At 44.1% G+C, this 23,044-nt stretch overlaps 1 protein-coding gene across 4 annotated transcripts in view; it reads left to right on the top strand.

Annotated features, from left to right (window-relative positions):
• Positions 1–22,073, top strand: part of LOC140105741 (DPY30 domain-containing protein 1-like) — a 94,087-nt gene extending 72,014 nt beyond the window's left edge. For 3 of the 4 annotated variants that reach the window (XM_072129773.1, XM_072129772.1, XM_072129771.1), the window contains exons 2-5: positions 10,466–10,618; positions 13,853–13,975; positions 16,537–16,641; positions 18,258–22,073. In XM_072129773.1, coding sequence (XP_071985874.1) covers positions 10,472–10,618; positions 13,853–13,975; positions 16,537–16,641; positions 18,258–18,548 — 666 coding nt within the window. In that variant the 5' untranslated portion in view covers positions 10,466–10,471 and the 3' untranslated portion in view covers positions 18,549–22,073. The remainder of the gene's footprint in view (positions 1–10,465; positions 10,619–13,852; positions 13,976–16,536; positions 16,642–18,257) is intronic. The other variant, XM_072129774.1, reaches the window with a different exon arrangement.
• The last annotated feature ends 971 nt before the right edge of the window (positions 22,074–23,044 follow it).

The following is a 23,044-nucleotide window of genomic DNA, read 5'->3' as shown; positions in this document are numbered from 1 at the left end:
GATGATTGGTCCAATCTGTTGCCTTGGGCTGAGTTCTCTTATAACTCCATGGACTCTGAATCTGCTAGGGCAGCCCCTTTCTTTGTTGTCTACGGACGAATCCCTTGCCCTTTTCTCTCTCTGTCCATTCTTTTGGATGTCCCTGCGGTAGAAGAGTTGGTACAGGACCTCAAATCGATTTGGAAACAGACTTGTCAGTGTCTCCTTCGGGCCTCTGCCCGCACCAAGATCCAGGTTGATAAAAGAGGGTCTCCTCCTGTCTTTGACCCACGCTTTCTTGGTCCTTTTGAGGTGGCGAAGCGCAAAAATCCTATAGAATTTAAACTCCGCCTTCCTCCCACTATGCTTATCCCAAACTCCTTCCACTTCTCTCATTAACCTCCTCCTCCTACTTCGGCAACTTCCTCCTCTACTGACGTCTACAAGGTTTAAGCGGTAATGAACATGAAGACTGTGAGAGGTAAGTAGACAGAAGGGGTGGTTTAGAAAACCAAAAGAGGGCTGGAACGGCGCTATTCGGACAAGGGTCTTCAAGAGGGTTCCCTCTTGACCCTTGTCCGAATAGCGCCGTTCCAGCCCTCTTTTGGTTTTCTAAACCACCCCTTCTGTCTATTGGATCACTGGTTTAACTTAGGTTAAACACCAGCACGCTGAAGGGCAGCTTACGGATACTTTAAAAGCGCATTAACTTTATAATAAGGTAAGCACACCTCTAGGAGGGGGTCACTTCCTACATACCCCCCCTATTTTCTGCGTGGTTCCATTGGATACCATACGTACCTCTTTCTCCTTATCCTCACAGTATCACACGAGGCGCTATCCTCTTGTTTGCCTTTGTTTTGTTTTTTTCCCCTACTTTTAGTACTCTAGTGAGAGGTAAGTGGTTCTACTTTGTTGACTGGAAGGCATTCGGGCCCGAGGAGAGATCCTGGGAGGCTGAGGAGAACATCCTGGATGGTAGCCTCCTGCAAAGGTTTCTCCAGACCAAGAAGAGGGGGAGACCAAAGGGGGGGATACTGTCACGAGTGTTCCTGCAATCCACATATCTGGTCGCTGGCGCCCCCATGCCTGGTAGCCCTTCCCGATGTCACTTACCTCTCCATCTGCCACCCAGCACCTATGCGCTGGCAGCGTACCGCTGATTAGCGCTAGCCGTGTCCCAGGATTCCATAAAAGATGGCTCCTTCCAGCATCCCCCGCCGGATCTTTGCACTATATGCCATTAAAAAAGCTGTTATCTGTGACCTGTGTGTTGATCTCCTGTTGTGACCCTGACCTGTTCACGACCTTGCTCTTCTGCTGCCAGCCCTGTCCCTGACCAAGAGATTCCCTGCTGATTTTGGACCTCGGCCTTGACTGCCACCTCGGACAAGTCACACCTGTGGAACGACCTGGTGGCACCATGCCGCCGCAAGACCAACCCACTTTGCGGCAGGCTTTGGTGAAACCTGTCTGGTTGTCCCTTATAAGAAAGGCTGTTACTTTTATTAATCTTGCTGCAAAAATGTTTGCATACAATTTCACATCCCCATTAAGAAGTGAGTTCTAAAGTTAGCCATCTCTGTTGGGGGTTTAGCAGGTTTAGGGAAGGAGACTATAAGAGCATTTAACATGTCAAGAGGGAAGCTTCGGTTAGAGGCTTCTGTGTTAAATACCCGAAGGAGGAAGGGGACAGTGAGTATTTGTGGTAATATTCGTTTAAAAAAGATGTCAAGGAGATTTATTTTTGGGGAGTTTTCGGATAGTTGACACTATTTCCGGGAGGCTTTGCAATTGTTCTGTCAGAGGCGGCAGGGACAGCTCATTTAAGAATCCGACGATCTCTTCCTGTGAGGGAGGGGAGATAGTGGAGTTGTTTTTTTAAGTTGTATAAGGAGCTATGATATTGCCAAGGATTTCCAAGACTGCTTCTTGGTGAGAGCATCTTCTCTTTTGTGGATGGATGATAGATGTGTGTGAGCCAGTTTTTTTTTTTAACTCTGGCCGCCAAAAGTCTCCCCGATTTGTTGTGTTGGTCATTGTCTGATTCCAGGGGTAGTGGACCTACTGGAACACCATGGACTATGACATGGGAACGGAGTCTAAGTGGTACCAGGTTTTCACCAGAGCCTGTCGCAAAGCAAGTTGCACTTGCTTCGGCGTGGTACCACCACGTCGTTCCACTGGTGTGACTCTGCCGTGGCGGCCAAAGCGAGTTAAAGAGGCATTGAGCAGAATCGTAGTCAGGGACAGGCAGGAGGTCATGACAGGCAGCACGGGATCAGAGTCGGGGATGTAGTAACTGGTCAAGGCAGGCAGCAGAAAAGCGTAGTCAGGAATGGAACCGGGGTCACAACAGGAATTCAGAACACGGACACAGGGCATCATAAACGAAGCTTTCTCAAAGGCACAAAGATCTGGCAGGGTGTCCAGGGAGAGGCTGGCCATTTAAATCCCCTGAAGCCGGTGCACACATGCCCTAGGAGACGTGGGCGCGCGTGCATGGCTGCCAGACCTGGAGCAGGAGCGAGGACGGGTGAATAGGAGCTGCAGGGCACAGAGAGGGGCACGGGTGACCCCATGACCCTTTGGCCTCCCCCTCTTCTTGGTCTGGAGGAATCTCTGCAGGAGGCAACGATCCAGGATATTGTCGAACTGCTTACCTCTCACCGTCTTCGTGCCTAAGATCTCTTTCAACTCAAATATGTTGCTGGAGTCAGCCTCAGGAGCAGGAGGAGTAACTTGCCAGGAGAAGCGGTTTAGGATAACTGGCTTGAGTAGAGATACGTGGAAGGAGTTTGGGATGCGCATGGTGGAAGTCGCAGCTTGTAGGCCACAGGATTGATGCGCCTTAGCACCTTAAAAGGACCCAGGAAACGTGGACCAAGTTTGTAGCCAGGGATCTTTAGCCGGACATAGCTGGAGGATAACCAGGAGGTTTGTGCTTCTTATCGGCCTGGACCTTGGTTCCAGCAGAAGCCTGTAGCAAGTAAAGGCGAGTCTGCTCTCAAATGGACTGTTCACCTGTACCAACTCCTCAACGACAGGAACGTCCGAGGACACAGGTAGAGAAAGAGGAGGGCGTGGGTGCTGTCCATGAATAAATGAAGAATGCAGCAAAGCCAGCAGATACTGAATCAAGGGAATTATAAGAAAACTCTGCCCATGCCAAAAGAGTGAACAAGTGGTCCTGACGGGCTGAAACAAAATGGCGGAGATGGCAGCCCAGCGTCTGGTTACTATTAGACGGTGGGTGGTAGGCAGAAGAAATTTTCACTTGAAGCTGGTTCCACAGGGATTGCCCGAATTTAGAAACAAACTAAACCCCCAGGTCAGAAACTATGTGCTGGGGAGGTCCATGGGGCCGGAAGATGTTAAGGAAGAACAGACTGGCAAGGCATAGAGCAGATGGCAGACCCGGTAGAGGAAAACCGGTCAGTTACCACCCAGATGACAGTATGACCCAAGGAAGATCCATAGCTACATTAGTCCATGGGCAGCTGGGCACAGGAAGCGCTGGAACCCACAAAATCTCGTAAATCCTTGACCAATAGAAACTGGAAATGAGGGCAACAGGGTGCCCCAGGGTGCCTAGCCAACCGTGAGCAATGTCCCCAAGTCAGTATCCCCTTCCAAAGAGAAAGTCGGACATAGGTCTTGCTAGGAGGTAGCTGTCGAAGTTCCACTGGAGCGACCACGACCAGTCGCTCAGGAGGGATGACATGCCGAGGAGTTAGCTCTTCCCTAATGACATCTGAGGCACAAGAGAGAGTGTCAGCCTTGATGTTCTTTGGATTAGTAGATAAGGAAATTGAAATGGGAAAGAGTGACCAGCGAGCTTGTCACGGGTTGAGTCGCTGAGTAGTCTGGAGATAAAGGAGGTTCTTGTGAGCTGTGTATATGCAGACCGGAAAATGAGCTCCCTCCAGGAGATAGCGCCCCTCTTCTAAGGGAAGCTTTATAGCCAATAGTTCTTGGTCCCCTATGAACTAATTCCTCTCTGTGGAGGAGAAAGTCTTAGAGAAGAAGCCACAAGTGAGAGTTCGGCCTTTGGGTCTTTTCTGGGTGAGCACTGCCCCAGCTCCTACTGAGGAGGCGTCAACTTCCAGCTGGAAAGGCTTCTCTGTATCAGGCTGTGTGAGAACTGAGGCTGAGGCAAAGGCAGGGGGGAAGGGGCAGAGCCTAGGATTAGCACCCTTCTTGGTGAGACAATGGGAGACACAAGAGAGGAGAAGTGCGGGATAGACTGCCGATAGTAATTGAATCTCTCTATTGCACGCAGTCCTACTGGATGAGGCCATTGAAGAATCGCAGACAACTTATCCATCTATAGACCTGTCAGAGATGATATAGGCGAGGAAGGGAAGACTCTTCTGATGGAACTGGCACTTCTCAAGTTTGGCGTAAAGGCGATTGGCTCTAAAATGACTTAGGACTTGCCTACGCGGGATCTGTGGGACTTAAGGTCCGTAGAAAACACCAGGATGTCGTCAAGATAGACCACGACACAGGTATATAACAAGTCTCTAAAGATGACGACGAATTCCTGAAAGATGGCTGATGCGTTACCAAATGGCATAACCGGGTACTCAAAGTGTCCATCACAAGTATTAAAGGCGGTCTTCCACTCATAACCTTGTGGATACGGATGAGGTTATAGGCCCCCTGTAGGTCTAGTTTGGAGAAGACCTTGGCTCCACGTAGGTGGTCGAACAATTCAGTGATCAGCAGCAATGAATAGCGGTTCTTAATGGTAGAGAGAAGAGGATTTACGTATGAACCCCCTCTGCAGATTTTCTTTGACGTAGGCTGACATTGCTGCAGTTTTGGGCACATACAGTAGGTACATCTGACCCCGTGGAGGAGATGTGCCCGGCAGCAAGTTAATAGGGCAGTCGTAGGGACGGTATGCTTGCAAAGTCTCTGCTTGCGTCTTCAAAAAGACATCTGCAAAATCTTGATAAGAAGCTGGGAGACACACCAGTGGCTTAGTGGACACAGCAAAGGCCATGACAGGTACTGCATGAGGAACCACCATACAGTGAGACTGGCACTCTGGTCCTCAACGAAGAATCTCTCCTGTCTTCCAGTTAAGCACAGGTGCATGGAGTTGCAACCACGGAAGGCCCAACAGGATGGAATATGTGTACCTAGTAACACATAGAAGGACAGTCTCTCCTTGTGTAGCACTCCGACTTGCAGGAACAGTGGCTCAGTGCAGTACCGCATCGGAGAAGATTAGGCCGCTGACAGAAGAGATGACTAAGGGCTTTTCAAGACGGACCAGAGGGAAATGAGCCTGGGAGACCAGAGTAGCTTCCACAAAGTTTCCTGCAGAGACAGAATCCAAGAAGGCAGAAATCTGGAACTGGCTACCTGTTCCAGAGCTGAGCAAAACGGGAATATTCAGGCATGAAGTAGCTTTGCTCTCACCCAGGGACACTTCTCCCAAGAACCCTAGGTGCGTGCGTTTCCTGGACGCTGAAGACGGACAGGACAAGTCCCAAGAAAGTGGTTCGGGCTGGCACAATAAAGACAGAGGTTCTCCTTCTTGAACACTCTTGGGTGGTCAGTCGAGCTCTATCCACCTACATTGGTTCCTCTGCAGCAGACACGGAAGGTGGCAGGCACGGTCTTTGGAAGACAGGAGCCAGGTGGGGCAAACGTTGAGTCCTGACTTGCAGTTGTTCCAGACGCTGCTCCTCAGAACCCTCAGTATGTCATTCTGAGTGGCCAGAGATATGAGACCACTCAGTGTAGATGGCAGGTGCAGCCATTGCGTCTTAAATCGGCCCAGAAAGCCCCTTTTTGAAAGTTGAAACCAACGGAACTGCACAGCAAAATCACCAACCAACAAGTCCCCTTGGTGCTGGTTCAGCACTGCGGTCTCAGCAGAAGACGCCCTTGCAGGTTCCTCAACTCAGAACTCAGCGAAGAAGGAGGTAATCACAGCTGTGACCGGGTCTTTTCTGTTCCAGAGGTGAGTAGCTCATGCCAGAGCCTTCCCGAAGAGAAGGCTAATGATGAATGCCACCTTAGATCGTTCCGTGACAAACTGTGTCAGCATAAGCTCAATGTGCAGGGAGCACTGGATGAGAAAGCCCCTGCACAAATTGGGGTCCCCATCATACTTTGGTGTCATGGGAAGTCTCAGCCTAGGTTCAGCGGCAGGCAGGCTAACCGGAGAAGAAGGAGGAGCCGCATTAGCTTGACGCTGTTTCTGAGTAGTTATCAATTGCTGCAACATGGCGGTGAATTGTCCAAGCTGTTCACCTTGCATGGCAATCTGCCGGGACTGCTGGACCATTACGGTGGTGAGATCAGCCATTTCAGGTTGTGGGACCTTGGCGGGTTTCATGAGCGGATCTTACTGTCAGGCTCCAGGGTTAGTGGACACACTTCACCACCACGGACAATGACGTAAGCCTAGACCTGGGACTGGAGTCGAAGTAGTACCCGGTTTCCACCAGAGCCCGCTGCAAAGCAGGTTAGACTTTTGACGGTACTTATATGATACTTTCAAAGCCAGAACGGTTCAATACCAGGTTTCTGTTACGTGCGGTACTAAATGACTTCCACAGACTCCTGTATGCAGAGCAGACATTGGACATTGAGAGATGTGTTGGGTTAGCAGGGACCACGTCAATAGGTTTATATCACCATCTGTCCACATACGGTGTCTACACCTCCCAGGGATTCCCCAGACACAAGATTTCTATTTAATTCAATTAAATATATATTTGCCCAGCCTGGGATTTGAACCCAAGCCTTCTCACTCCACCTGCCATTGAGAGACAGAGCCACTATCCACTGGGTTATGGGGTTAGTGGTTGTCAACGGAAGGATTTTATGTACCCAAGAGCTTCACTGTTACACAGTGACACAGGTTTAATGCACTGGTATATGGAGAGGGATCTTCTCAGAGGTTATTATTGATGATGATTGATATTGATAATGATGATTGGTAATGATATTTTAAGCATATAATACAGTTAAATTAATTGACAAAAAGACAAAAAATAAGGGGTCATTCAGACAGCCATGTCCGCTGCCCATCTGCAAAAAATGCGGACGTGATGTCTGTGTCCAGACCATATCGTATCCTTTTTTTCCACATCCGTACGCCATCCGTTTCTTTCACATATGCAAAAATGCTGATGGGTTTCTAATCTACTTCTTGCCCTGCCCTTCTTGCCTAGCAACATTTGAGAAAAAATACTCTGCCGTCCATTTTTTTGTGGATCCATTGACTTCTATGGATGTACACATGTAAGACAAAATAACGCATGCTGCTATTTTTTCTCACTGTCTGCACATCCGTGAAAAAAATGTACATGTGAACAGAGCCATAGGAAACAGTGGGTCCGTTTTCCATCCGTAAAAAAAGGATAGCACATGGACATCAAATACACCTGTCTACATGAGCCCTAAATTATACTATTTAGTATACTATTTTATTAACATTACCAGGATAACCAGTACAACACATATTCTACACTGTCAGCACTAAAGCTTCTCCTGGCAAATCACTGCTGACAATTACTGATCGCATGGGTTTCAAGGGAAATGCAAATGTGATCAGACTGAGCCCCGCCCCCAGAATTTTGCACTGCATTTCTAAACACAATGTTAACGCCCCATGTGACTGAACCCTAAATATTCAGATAATCTTTTCTTGAAAGTAAAATATTGGTATCGGGTATCTGGGGTAGCTGGGGATAGGCAGGAGGTCTGGACGGGCAACACGAGATCAGAGTCGGGAAGTAGCTATAGGTCAAGCCAGGCAGCAGAGGAGCGTAGGCAGGAATGGAACCGGATTACAATGGGAATTCAGAATAGAAGCATAGGGCATCAGGAACCAAGATTTCTCAAAGGCACAAGGCACAAAGATTTGGCAGGGTGTGCAGGGACAGGCTGGATTATAAGAAATTCTGGGAATAGCCAGCGGTTTAAAACTTCCAAAGCTGAGCTGCACGGAGAGGGGCACAGGTGAGCTCACGACCTGAGGCATAGGTCGTGGGAGCACCCGTGACAGGTATAGTACCGTATTTTAAGGTTTTTTATATTTTATTTATAATTGTAGAGAAGCAAATTCCGTAATTGTAGCCTCTCCTGCCACAGTTGGGTAACCCCCCCAGGGGTCAGTCTCTGCATCTCCATACATCATAGAGGGAGTTGTTCCATAACAATTGGTTAGGGTGAGGTGAGGATGGAGGGACAGGGTAGTAGTGTCGATTGATGGTGCAGGTGTTTCGTTAAAGTTCCTGCATATAAGTAGTGAGCCTTTTTGCACTCCGGATACTGTTCTCCACACTTTTTGTATAAACCGTAGTTGGTGCTTGTTTAGGGCATATAGATTGACCAAGGTTAGATCCATGTTGTTGACAGTGCAGACTATTTTTACGAATCGACTCTCTGGGTCGACAATCTGGGAGTGTATGGTTGGGGCCAGGGAGTGGGAAATGCAATTAGCACCCCTCTCTCTTGATTTTTACATCGGTGGAGGAGATAATGGCAGAGAAGGTTTATATGATGACGAGGGGCTGAGAACCTATTTGCGATGTGGGTCTCTTGAATACAGAGAATGTCAGATTTTTGTTGGTAAGCCTCTCGCCACATCATAGATATTTTTGGGGGGCAATTCTATTAAGCAATATTATTTTAAGACCCATATTTGCAAGGTGTTACACTAGGTTAAAAGTGAATATAGCCCAGAGGGAAAAGTAGGCCACCAATAACACTGACCTGTAGGTGGTGTATCAGGTGATGGTGGGCAAGTTGCTTTGACAGGTGTGATGAAGTAGGCAAATGATGGTCTGGGGACTGGAATAAACAGGTTAGGTGGATTCCAGATGCAGGTCCGGACCTTGGGTTGAGAGGGTTTAAGCTGACAGGGAGAGTCGTGTGCCCTGGAGATAGAGCAGCAGAGCTGTGGTAAACTATTTGAGTCCAGTGACACTAGGCCCGGCTAGGCCAAAACTTCAGGTCCCAGCTTCACTGGTTTGCTAGGCCCTGGTACAGTAAAGTCAATCGTGGGCTCCAGTGTGTTATAATCCATTCAAGGAGGGAACCAGAGGGTGTACAGATACCAGGGGAGATGGCTGGGGTAATTGGTAGTTAGCTGGAGCCTCTAGGAGGCCGCGGCTTCACTCACAGTTAGGCCCCAACCCCAGAATATGCTGCCGGGATCACCAATCATCCAGGGGGTCAGCTGGGGGGAACTCCGGGCTGCCGAACACAGTTGTATGTACCCTGCAGACGCCCAATTAGCTGCGCTGGTGGTGTAGTGCATGGCCCTGAGCCTCCGTCCACCCGAGCCTGTGGACGGAGGCTCAGGCCAAGTGGTACCTGGCTATCAAGAGGGAACCCCAAAGTTCACAATCTATGGTTTCTGGTGGAATAAGACGATACTGGGTGCGGCATGGAGGTATATTCCTTGTAGATGTTAGGAGCTCTCAAATTTTGCGTTGCCACGTTTGAACGGCAAGCCCTTAGGGGGGAGATTTTTTTAAACAGGTTAGATTTCACATAAAAGACATTTCATACTGTAGACATTTCATACCCATCTGATGGCACTTAGTGGGGTCAACACATGTAACCTGGGCCTGCCTGTAATGAAGTCAAACCAGTCCCCACCAGAACCAGTGTCTGCCTGGGGCTCAGGAATAGTTAAACAGTGTTAGTCAATGAATAATTAAGTGGCCCTAGTCAGTGACCCATAGATTTTGCGGAAACCTACTTAGCATTGTGTGTATTGTTTCCTAGCCCATATTTTGTGGCTACTTAGTTTTCTGTAGGTGCCCTACTGGACACTGTGATTTCTTTGCCAAATATGCTAGTAGAGATAGATTCTCCATGTTCCATGTCTACTATTGATAGGCATAGCCACATAATTCTTGAGCACTTACGTTGTCAGGCTCTTTTTATGACGATGAATATGTTTTATAACTACAAATCTTACTGTAAGTAGGATTTACCTTATCCAAGATGGCCGCCTCGGAGATATCTGAGGCCGTGCGCATGCGCCACATATGTGTCGCTACCCGGACACAAGATGGCGTGTTTGGATTGAAATCTACTGGTGCGCACACATCTATTCTCCAGTATCTGTGCTTAATGCGATACCACTGACATGCGCAGTCACGTTTTTCTGACACAATTCACGTACGCTTTGTCTGATTGTTCAGGAGGGACTCCACATTTATATACACACAGATGAATGCATATATATATTATTATTTTTCACTTCTTCACTATTGTTGCTTCATAATACATATACAATGTTGCAATGGAACAATGTTAATATTGAGTATATGTATCGTTATATTATATACAGCGATTTTGTACATTTCCAGCACTGATATGCTAATTTCTCATTGATGATATCACTATGTTGTGCCTTTATATACTTGTTTGTAACACTGCACATGATGCTCAACAAAGGCTGGGATACACCTGAAACTTGTGACACATTTTGTATTCCTAGGTGACAATGGACTCTGAATATGTGAAGAGAACAATAGGGAAATGCCTGGTAGAAGGCTTGGCAGAAATCGTGGAGAAAAGACCAGCGGACCCTATTGAGTATCTGGCTCACTTTATTTACAAGTACAGAAGTAATCTAAATGAACATGAGAAGGTAGTGTGACCCATCCCTATGAATGACTTCTAAATAGTTGTGAATCCTCTGAGCCAATCAAATGCAGTCTATTTTATGGTTTTAGAGCAGATAAAAGGCACAACAGATTCCAGTGTGTCATTATTTACGAAAAACTAGGCCAAAATGGGAAACTAATTTTGAAAAGACCCCATGTACCAGCAGTGAGTTAAAGGAATAGTATTGTGTATTGTGTCTTTCACATCATCCCACTTTTCTTTACAACAACGCTATAGGTCTTTGACATTTTGTTTATGCACAACTTTATTAAAGGGAACCAGTCAGCAGAAATTGACCTAATAAACCAGTACTAGTGTGTTGTGAACCATCTTCCAGATCATGTTTCCATCAGTGTGGTGGCATCATCCAGAAAATCAACTTTGTAGATGGAGGGTTTAGAGATAGAGATGGAGATGGAGGAATTTGATAAAATTCGGTTAGCCCGGATTCGCCAAATTTTTTGAAAAAATTTGATCCGAATCGAATCATGACGAATCACGTTTAAAAAACAGGTATTTCCTGGCTGCAGAGAGCCTGAAGGGTGTTTAGAACATTGTGCCATGCTTAAATATGCATAGGGAGTGTGGTTTGGTCTTCAAACAATGCTGTGTTTTAGTATGACACGCATATGACAGTCGCCGCTCTTAGAAACGCTTCACTCTTCAATTCCATGTGCACTTACAGAGACCAACAGAGGTAATGTCTGTGCCAGCTCGAAAGGACTGAGCTGAGCACCAAGATCCCACTATAACATCAAAGAGTGCACTATTTTTACACTCTTTGATTGATTCCAAAGATTACGACACAACCTGTTCTATTAAACGCGGATACTGGTAGAAAACCCCAAAAGAGTGCAGAGGGTGATGGCAGTAATTCTGCATTGACGTCACTGATCAATTTTGCCCTTCATTTCATCCGTCAGTGTCTGCTTTCAATCGGTCAATAGTCCATCATCAGTATTGCTAAAGCCAAAAACAAACAGTAGTGGATCCAAAACAGAGATGACCAGTAAATGGAATATTTGCATGTCCTCTGTGTTCTGTATCCACTCCTGCTTTTGGCTATCAATCTTGAGGCATTTCATTCCTTCTAACAGATGAAATGAAGGGGGAAACTAAACATAGTGGCAACATCATAGTGCGATGGAGGGTGAAAACAGCATTATGAAAATCACATGGTGTTCCAGGGAGACAGCGGTCAGTTGGCAGCAGCATGAGTAGGGCGAAGAGTGGCACAACATGGAGGCAGCAACAGGGAAAGCCACATAGTGGCACAATGATAGAGTGTGGAGGTGGCGACAGCAGCAGGAGCCCACATTGTGGCACAATGACAAAGTTTAAATTTGAAATTGAAATTTTCCATTTGAATTTGAAGATTCGAGACGCCACATGCACAATACATTACAGTTTTCCTGAAAATATCAGGTCTTTGCCAAAAAAGAACTGCATAGGTGGCACCAGCAGCAGCAGCATGAGGTCAGTGTGGAGGTGGCTGTAACATGGTAGGCCACAGAGTAGCACAATGATATAATATGGGGGTGGCATCAGCAGCAGGAGCCCACAGAGTGGCACAATGATATAGTGTGGAGGTGGCGTCAGCAGTAGCAGGAGCCCACAGAGTGGAACAATGATATAGTGTGGAGGTGGCGGACAATTCTAGTCCCTGGTAAAAATGGTAGGAGGCAGATGGGGCAACTGGCAGTAGCTGTGTGGCATCAGGGAGGTGGCAGCATCAGAATATTGGCTGAGGCAGGTAGTTAGAACCTAGACTCATTTCTCATTGTTTGGGGGAGGCGTCTTGGCTGATCTGATGCATAAGGCATTGGTGAGTTGAAATCCTGGCCGATCCAAGCCTGATTCATCTTTACAAAGGTTAGTCTCTCCACATTACGGGTGGACAAGCGGGTGCTCCTTGGGGTGACGATGGCTCCCGCCACACTGAACACGCGCTCTGATGCAACACTACTGGCTGTCCAGGACAGCTTCTTTACTGAAAACTCTGCAAGTTGTGCCGACGCATCAAGTTTGGCTGCCCAGTAGTCCATGGGATCCTCTACCTGAGGTGGTAAAATGCTGTCCAAGTAGGCCACCACCTGCTGGTGCAGAGTCTGCTCCATGTGCTGTTGCTGCTGCTGCTGATGGCGGCTACCCTCCTCACTAGGCGTGTGAAGGAAGTTGCTCATTAAGGAATCCAGACTTAGCTGCTGCTGATGGAGCTGCTACTGCTCCTACCCCAACCCCATCTCCCCACAGCAATGACTGCCAGGAATCCCCCGTCAGACCTGACAGAGGATGGACAACGGCACACATAGGCAGCGGCCAACTGTGTGCACAGTATTCTCTATAGTATGCCAGTTGTTCCTCCCTCTGAGCAGCTGGAAAAAAGTCACCCATTTTTGACCAGTAGCTAGGGTCCAAGAGGGTGGAGAGTCAAAAGTCACCCCTATGCCGGACGTTGACTATTTGGCTATCACTAATTAAGCAAAGCAGCATGCTGCGGGCCATCTGCGCAAGTGAGGGACTCCCGGCCTCCATCTGCACTGTATACTACCACGGTGCTTCTGGGTCATCTGCCTCGTCTTCTACCTCCTCCGGATGCTCCTGCTCCTCCTCTCTTGTCACCTGAGTGGAAAAACCACTGATTTCACCAGACTCTGCTTGTGCTCCAATGTTCTCCTCCAGTTCAGCCCCCACTGGACTCATGAGTCCAGTGGGGGCTGAACTGGAGGAGAACATTGAAGCACAAGCAGAGTCTGGTGAAATCAGTGGTTTTTGACAGGTTTGACCAATTATCTTAATTCAAACTGGTCAAAACCACATGCGGTTTTTTTACGATCTGAAAACGCACAACTAAAATGGCCTAAAAACACCATGTGTGTCACCACCCTTAGGAGGAGAGAGCTCTCCGCCTCTGTGACTTTATACAACCAATTTATATCTTAATTGAAAGTGGGTTTATGGGCGATGCCATAAGCCATAAAGGAAACATAATCAGGAAAGTATTTAGATTCTCAAGAACATTTTGGTTTATTAGGTCAATATCTGCTGAGCAGTTTAGCATGTAGGAGAGGGGTTGACGGCATAATAAGATGTATTAGTATGGTTTGTATATTCCCCTGAACTATTCAATTGCAAACATGATTCAAGAAAAAAATGTCAATATCTATCATTTTCTTAAACATTTTAAAATATTTGTATTATTATTGTTACTTTTAAGAGGAAACTGGAGAGAGAACAGCTAGAAAGGGAAAAGGAAGAGGCAAGGCAAGAGCTTGAGACCATTGAAAAACTAAAGCAAGAGGAACTTTTGATTCAGCAAAAAATGGAGGAACAACAACAGGTGGGATTTGTTATAGCTACTGAGATACTCTGATACTTTAACCCCTTAAGGAGCAAGACAATTTATTCTTTTGCATTTTTCCGTGTACAGAGCTGTACAGTAGATGTAGCAGGGCTTGTTTTCTTTGTAACAAACTGTGCTTCCTAGAGACAGCATTTCATATTCCATGCCGGTTACTGGGAAGCTGGAAAAAAATTCCAAATGCGATGAAATTGTAGAAAAATTGCATTTGCGCCATTTTCATGAGGACACAGTGTTCACGGATTTCACTGCTTACTCCAAATTACACCGGTGTTGCTGGATGTTGGACTTCCCACCAATCGAATGTTGATCTGATCAGATTTTAAAACCTGGAATACCTCTTTCACCCTTTGGGTGATGACACACGTAGCGCTTTGTCTGCGCTTGCAAACGCAGACAAAGCCGCGCCCACCCGGCCCGATCGCATCGGCGTTTCTAGAACAATTATCACATTTGCGCTCTTGTCACATATTGAGTTTTCTTTAATTTTCCATAGTGTAGCGGAGGAGGAACATTTGATTCTTTGCTCCTAATGTTAATATAACATATTAACAACACCCAGAACTTGTCTAAAATGTTGCAAGAAACACGTAAATCCCGCCAACAATTCTGAATAAAGCTTTTATGTTACACCATCCCTCCATGGTTCCGTTATTGAGCTGCTAATACAAAAGCACATCGCTCCCTGTGACGTCATCGGGGAGTGGCGATGCGTCGCCGTGGAAGCCTCGGGTCTTCCGAAGACCCGAGGCTTCTTCGGGTTAACCCATTCATTACAATGTGCTATCAGCATATTGTAATGAATGAGGAGTAAAATCCCCATATACTGTCATACTGTACAGACAACCTTGGGTTAAAGTACCCTAGGTGTTAGGGTTGGGTAACACAAAAGACAGGGGATAGTGTGCCCTGAGCTAGCCCCAACCTCTGTCCCTTCCTATAGCCCCCCCACGCTAAACCGTGGGGCGACTACTTGAAGACTCGAAATACACTGGATAAGTGTGGGAAGGGAAACACAAACAGACTGACAAACATAAAACACAAAAGAATAGTAAACTAGCCGGAGTCACAACGAGAGGGTACGTCAATAGCAAAATCAGTAGGCAAAGAGTCAATGTCAAAAACGAGCCGAAGTCACAACAATACAGATACAGAGCAAGTCAAACCTAATGCTGAGAGCGAGTGGAGAAGGGATTTCAAACACTGGCACAGGTGACTAGTGAAGCTGCAATTTATGCAGCCAGAACTTCACCTCCAGAACCTGATAGGAGCTGGACAGCTTCTGGGAATTAACCCCTCATGGTGCAGAACAACCAGGCATCATGCAGAGGTACCACAAGTCCCAGCAGTTCCGAACACAACTCCTAGACAGCGCGAGATCTTAGCAGCCGCTGCCCGGGACGAGAGGTGGAGTTTGCACGGATACGCGCCGGGGGTCGGAGAACGCTGCTGGCACCAGCAGAAGAACCAGAAGTCCCAGCATTCTCCCTAGCGACCCTGACACTAGGAAGTCTGAAAAATAGTAAAAATTAAAAAAAAATTTTAAAAAATTAAATTATAATTAAAAAAAACCTAAAAACTCAAATCACCCCCCTTTCCCTAGAACTGATATAAATAAACAGTAAAAATCATAAACACCTTAGGTATCGCTGCGCCAGAAATGCCCAATCTATCAAAATATAACAAGGTTTTTTCACTGCGTTTAACCCCATAATGGAAAATCGCGCCCCAAAGTTGAAAATGGAACTTAAAAAAAAAATCCTATAATAAATGATCAAAAGATCAAACAGTCCTAAAAATGATAACATTGTAAACGTCATCAAAAGCAGCAAAAAACTACACCTCCCAAATCTCCGTACACCAAAGTATAAAAAAGTTATTAGCACCAGCAAAATCCCCCCAAAAAATTTTGTACAGGAGGTTTTAATTTTTGTAAATGTATGAAAACATTATAAAACCTATACAAATTTGGTATCCCAATAATCGTACCGACCCAAAGAATAAAGGGCATACAGTGAAATCCGTAAAATCCAAGCCCACAAGAATACGGCAGAAAATGCGAATGCGTTTTTTTTTACCAATTTCACTGCATTTGGAATTTTTTTACCGCTTCCCAATACACGACATGGAAGATTAAATACCAATATTTTGAAGTGTAATTTGTTACGCAGAAAATAAGCCATAACACAACTCTGTACATAAAAAAATAAAAAAGTTATAGATTTTTGAAGGTGGGGAGTGAAAAATGAAAATGCAGAAATGAAAAAGGGCTGCAGCATTAAGGGGTTAATGTTTATTATTGTGGCTCTTTATGCTGTAATTTCCGTTTTTTGTTTATACATTTCAAAATTTCTCTGACCAAGAATGCAATGAAATTTACAGAAACATGTGGCAAGGAAAGGTTTACAGTCTGTGGGTGCCAGCAAGGGTGGGATTTTCTTTTTTATTATTTATGCCAAAAACAAAACTATTGTCAAAAGAATTCCATTAGTAGAAAGAACAGATTAAAGCAGCTCTTAATTCGGATTGTTTAATTTCAGAAGAAAATTTCAGAAGAGCATCCCCTCAAAACTATAGCAGAACTCACAGAGAAGTTTGGTGCACCTCACCTACCTACTGTAGAAGAGACAGATGAAAGTTTGGTTGTAAGTATTTTTTCAGACTGTGCATATTTCAGTAGTTGTCATCCTCCTTCTAGGGTGCGGTCATTTTTAATGCACTGAAAACACATTTTAAAGAGCGTGCGTTTTTGCCTATTTCCCATGCATTTGGCAGTTTGAATTGGTTTTTCTTCATTTGTGGAAGTCTAAGCAGCTATAAAAATGTTAAGAAAAATGGATTAAAACCAGACAAATGCATGGTAAATATGCAAAAACGAATGTAGATCGGACCAACTGCAACAGCTGAGGAAATATTTGCCTAATTAAATAGCTGTCAACAATTGCATTTACAAAATGCAACCAGTAACGCATATGTTAAAACGTGTGTTAACATGATTTGCATGGCAAATTTATAAAAAGTGTCCTAAAGTTAGCCAGTGCAGAGTTAGACTGGACAGTTTTATTCTGCACCAGATTTATACAAGTGTCTAATGCTAGATGATAAATGTGTCCTTGTACAAGACTGTCTAGTCGTACTCTGCACCTATTAGTTGGCTTACTTAACACCAGAAAGTTAGGACACAATTCCTATTTCTGGCGCACGGACCTTTTTGGCATGAGGCTACACCCCCTTTTCTTAGGCCATGTCCTTTTTGTCGAGTTTGTCGACAAAGAGTCAGAAAACTGTCTAAAACCCTTTGTAAATGTGGTGCAGCCAGTTTTTTACTGTGAACTTACAACATAATTCTGTCATAGACAGATTAATAAATCTCCCCCAAGGTGTTAAAAAAAGCATGCATTAATGCAAGGTTGTATTTTGTAAAGGCAAATATTAACAACTGGTAATTAAGCAAATCTCTCTTCAGCTTTTGCAATGGATTTTGACATTTGTGTTAAACGCCACGCGTGATTGCACCCTTATATTGACATGGACTAGGAAGAAGGCAGATTTCTTAGGAAATGTATCTAGCCATTTAATAGTTACAACTTAATAATACATATCCCAGATGAATGTGCACCAGCCTGTTGCTGGCGCTTGGTAAGCGTTTTAATAATAATAAATAATTCTTTATTTATATAGCGCACACAGATTACGCAGCGCTGCACAAAGCATGTCAAATTGGTCCCTGTCCCCAATGGGGCTCACAATCCAGACTAGCCACAATCAGCTCACCCACAAGATGACTACATTCTGAAATATTATCTTTGAGTATGGGCAACCCCTGTAATTATGGAACAAGTGTCAATTACATAATGAGAGCTTTTTAGACTCATTTCACAGTGACTCCAGTATCTGTATGGGAATATAGAAAAGGACATTCTACATACTAGAGGCCTATGCAGAGGTCACAAAAGATCATGCCTATATAGGCAATTTTATGATTGGAGAAAAGTCTCATGCAGATTAATACGATGAACAATGAACCGCAATTTGTGTAGTCTTAGCAGCTTCACTCCATCTCCATTTCAGAGTTTCCATTTTTGGAGTTGGGAATGTAACCTTGTAAAAGGCTCGAACTAAAGAGTATTGATTCCTGTTAATTAGACTATATGTCCATATGCAAGAAGATAGAGAACAACTCTAAGGTTGCAGTTTTCAGTTTTCTCATTTTACATTAAACTTTCAATAATTACTAAACTTCTGTAATTCCACATGAAAGAGCGGAAAACAGAAGAGCCCAGATATGCCAGGTGAGACCGAGGACATCAAAATACCACATGACACAGAAAATAGTTATGAGAATCACTTAAAAGATAATTTGGAAGAGAATGAGGAAAAGGGCAAAATTGTGGAAGAGCAAAATCCGCCACATGCATTGGAGGTTCCTAAAAATGATGGACATGTAGATGAGCATGCCCCTTCGGTGGACACAGCTACAGCTTCGGTGGAAACCAATATCGACGAATCTAAAGAAAAGGAACCCGAAGCCGAGGCAGAAGAACCAATATGATCCTCGTCCCAGAGAGTCCTCTATCATGAACATTTTAATTAAAAAAATCTGGAAAGCCATTCATGGATTGAATCACAATTTATTACCAGAAATAAGATCATAGATAACACTATGAAATTCAGAAATAAAAGGCAATTTTACAGGAATAATAGTCTATAGTAATTATTTTTTTGTGTTATATCTGCTTTATGGGGGAAGATTTCAGCGCTTCTAAGCCAGTTTTTGGCTTAGAACTCGCAATTTCTTGCACACTCAAGAAATTCTGATTATATTTGCAACCATGCCACTCCATGTCATGTTTGCATGGAGAGGGCATAGACGGGACGCAGCCGTTGGTGCAGTGGGTGGACAGGTGGCATTTCTGCCCCGGACCTGCGTACATTCTAAAAACCTGCAAATGTTTTTCAGAAAGTTTCAAGGTTTTAATGCAAAACAGATACGGTAAGTTAGAAAAGACTCCCAGCTGCCAATAAAAAGACTGACTATGTACAGAGCCCACACATTTATAAATACACCAAATGATTAAACTATTATTTTTATGCTAGAAACAGAATAAATTGTAGAGTTCCATTTTAACCCTATACATAGAGAGGGCTCACAGGCTAGCACCGATCGCAGGTGTTTTCCCGCTTCAAAAAGATGGCAGCGCCATCGTGCCGAGGGAAAATTTGCATAATTTTAGCTTCTTTCCAGTGTCCCTCTGTAGACAGAGAATCGTAGGGCCAGCAGGAGGTCTTCCGAAGATAATCTGGCCCTGTCTACTCATTCTCCCTCTTCCTACAGTCCCAAGTAAAATATCACTGAAAGCAGCATCTTTTAAGTTGCTTGGAACTGCAGGAAGATTCTTTGAGTCCTGTCTGGTGAGCTGGGGCATTGGCCCGGGTGCCCACAGAAAGAGCTTATAGTGCCGCCTCTGGCACCAGTGCCATAGGTTCGCCACCACTGCCCTAGGGAGTCTGAAATATAGTAAAAATTAAAAAAAATTGTAATGAAAATAACCTAAAAATTCAAATCACCCCCTTTCCCTAAAACAGTAAAAATCATAAACACATTAGATATTGCTGCGTTCGAAAACGCCCAATATATCAAAATATAATAATGGTTTTTCACTGCTTTTAACCCTTTAACGGAAAATAACGCCCGAAGTTAAAAGTGACACTTTTTTGTCATTTTGAAAAAAAAAAAAATCAATAAAAAGTGTTCCAAAGGTTGTAATGTCCTAAAAATGATAGCAGTGAAAACATCATCAAAAGTTGCAAAAAATTACACCACCCACAGCTCCGTGAACAGAAGTATGAAAAGATGGCAAAAGCCCAAAAAAAATTTTGTACAGGTTTTAATTAAATTTTTGTAAATGTATGAAAACATTATAAAACCTATACAAATTTGGTATCCCCGTTATTGCACCGACCCAAAGAATAAAGTAGATATGTAATTTGGGGGCACAGTGAAAGCTGTAAAATCCAAGACCACAATAAAAAAGACCACAAATGCGTTTTTTCACCATTTTCCTTCCTGCTCCCCAGTACACGGCATGGAATATTAAATACCGTCACTATTAAGTGTAATTTGTTATGCAGAAAACAAGCCATCACAGAACTCTTTACATGTAAAAATAAAAAATTATAGATTTTTGAAGGTGGGGAGTAAAAAATAGAAATGAAAAAAAACAAAAAAGGCCAGGTCATTAAGGGGTTAAAGGAAACCTACTATGAGGAATCTGGCAAGATCTACTCTTCTAAGTTTTCTATACCCTTTTTTTTTTTTAAATAAGCTTTAAAATTATGCTCATTTGCTTAATTTAAAGGGTATCTGTCACCAGCTGGACGTCTGGAATATGAACTTAAATTCACATCCTTGTTCTAGTCAGGGGGGCGGGGTTAACTGCGCAGTAGTCAATCCTCTACCCCTTCTCACAGCTGAGAACCCACCTCATTCAGGATCTGCCTCTAGCTTACAGGAGCCTCCCTGTCCTGCGGCGGTCTCTCACCACTACATGGGCATGTGCAGTGTGCTGGTTATTTCAGCTTCAGCATAGTGTGGATTCGGACTGAGAAACGGGCGCTTCAGGCTGTTTGCCCACATTAGGGATTGCGTCACAAGGCAGTGCAGATGGCTAGCAATGGCATTGTGCGTGTATGGACTGGAGATGACTGGCACACTGTACGTATGTGATAAGTGGTGTGAGACTGCAGCAGGATGAGGAAGCTACTGCGAGCGAGAGGCAGAGCCTGGCTCTGCTACAGAAAAGAATGAGGCGGGTTCTCAGCCATGAGGAGGAGTAGAGGATTTAGTACTCAACAGTTAACCCTGCCCCCCTGACTAGAACAAGGATGTGAATATAAGTTCATATTCCAGGAGTCAAACAATGTTGGGCAAATACAAAGACTCCACTAGAGCACCTGTAATTGGCCATGTAAGGTACATTTTGTTGTTTATAGGGGCTAAAGCTGGTGACAGGTTCTGTTTAAAAGGTTTTAAAAAATGGTAAGTTATTAAAAAAACAAAAAATCAGGGCATATGAAGCTAAAAGAAGAGCGATCCTGTCAGAGGAGGCACTTGGTTTAGTGTGCTTGGTAGATGGTAGATGGTAGATTTCCTTTAATAATCCTTGAACCTACCCTAACTTGTTAAAAACTTTATTTTAGCAATATGTAAATTGGGTGCAGAGGCTGCTGGGTTGTGTTCTAGCCTTAGCTAGGCCAGTAGCCTCTGCAGTTAATTTACTTATTACTAAAATAAAGTTTTTAGGTTCCAGGATTATTATATTACATATTAGGGAATAGGCAGGCAGGAGAAATGTACCATCACATCTACTTTTGTTAGTACATTCCTCATTGGAGGTTTCCTTTTAAATACAAAATATCGCTAAATATGGAATGGGCTGGTTCACTCACTCAAATTATATTGCAAATGGAATAGCTTGAAGTTACTGCCGAAGTCTAAGGTTGCACTATTGAGAGATTGTAATGGTATCTTGTAGTACTTTCTGGACAAAAGCTTCCCTCATAATGATGTTAAGAACATGGATTATAATACATAACCAAAGATGTCCCTCTTGAACATTGCAGCTAAAGAATGGACACGCATTGTAATTGGAGGTCAGAGCTCAATTTATTTTTTCAATGAACAACAATGACAAGACAAAAGGTCAACTGTAACAGCTAAAAATTACACATTACCGTAGTCTGCATTAACCAGAGCATCTGTTGGATTGTGCAGTTCATGTGTATTGTGGGAACAAATTAAAAATAAAATGGGGGGAATTAATAGACACTGGCCGGGTCAAACTTGTTTAGAATGTATACATTGTAATCCATGATATGTTGCATCTATAGGTACCTATGTATACTTTACTCCACTTTTTGATCTAGCTTGAAAAAGGTCGGACAGACCGAAATGTCACAGCAACCAAGTGCTGATGATCTGTTTTCTTTATATCCAAATATATATGAAACTTGTGGTGGAGATGTGTATATGAAAAACTTGTATATAAGTCACTGGAGATTAAAAGAAAGATAAAAAGACTTTGGACGTGTGCTATGTTCTTCCATCTATGTAACCTGGGCTGAGAACCCGACATAAGCACCTGGCCGGCCAGGAGCTCTTCCTCTGGAGTTGGCCCGGGAGTGGTCAAGGTCCTTTTCAACCCTGGTAGTGGGTCGCTCTCCAGCGCCCCCTAGGTTCACACTCTTACATATCCTCCCCCTCAGCTCACCACTTATGGGGTGAGCGACCCTGGGACAAGACATATAATGACGACGTCCCTTTTCACTTAAGTAGACATGTACATTGTCTGTTCACATTTTCTCAACTGTAGCACACATCTTGTGGTCTCATCTTCCAAGTACCTGTCATTCTACATTTCCTTGTTCTTGGCATTTCTGTTTCTTTGTTGAGGTTCTCAAACTGAACATTAATAATGACTTCCAACCATCTTTTACTTTTGTGTGTAAAGAAACATGGTTCAGTTTCACAATTACTATTTGTTATGGACATGGAAACTCTACATTTCAACTGTTTCTTCTTGCATCAGGTTGTAAAGCCTGTATTGCACCTTTTATTTTCAAGTCTAGTTTATTTTTGCACTTTGTGGATAACATGGAGACAACATCCACCATGGGACTAGGCATTTTAAAGGCTGTGACAACATACCTCTAATCAGTCTTGTCCTTCCCTTTGGATGTAGTTCGACCTTATTGGCCAGTTCACTGCACTCATAGAACTGGACATTTTTAGACGTCTCAAACTTGCCTTTTATCTGCTCCTTAACTCCATTGTTTTCCAAAACGATAGTAAGACGGTTTCACCTCTTCAACAGCCTGTACGTTTACATTTAATTTTGGCTTCTTAGTTTTATTATATAATTTTTTGTTGTAAGAAGGTGGAGTCTGACTTTTCAAGACTTTGATAGCACCAGCGCTAGGACAAGAAGAGGAAGACAACTTAAACACTTTACTCTTGTACTTAAACACCTTACTCTTGTACTTAAACAC

The sequence above is a fragment of the Engystomops pustulosus genome, chromosome 11 (genome assembly GCF_040894005.1).
Source record: "Engystomops pustulosus chromosome 11, aEngPut4.maternal, whole genome shotgun sequence".
In the NCBI taxonomy this organism is placed as follows: domain Eukaryota; kingdom Metazoa; phylum Chordata; class Amphibia; order Anura; family Leptodactylidae; genus Engystomops; species Engystomops pustulosus.
The sequence above is the reverse complement of the archived record's forward strand: the minus strand, read 5'-3'. Positions and strand labels throughout refer to the sequence as shown.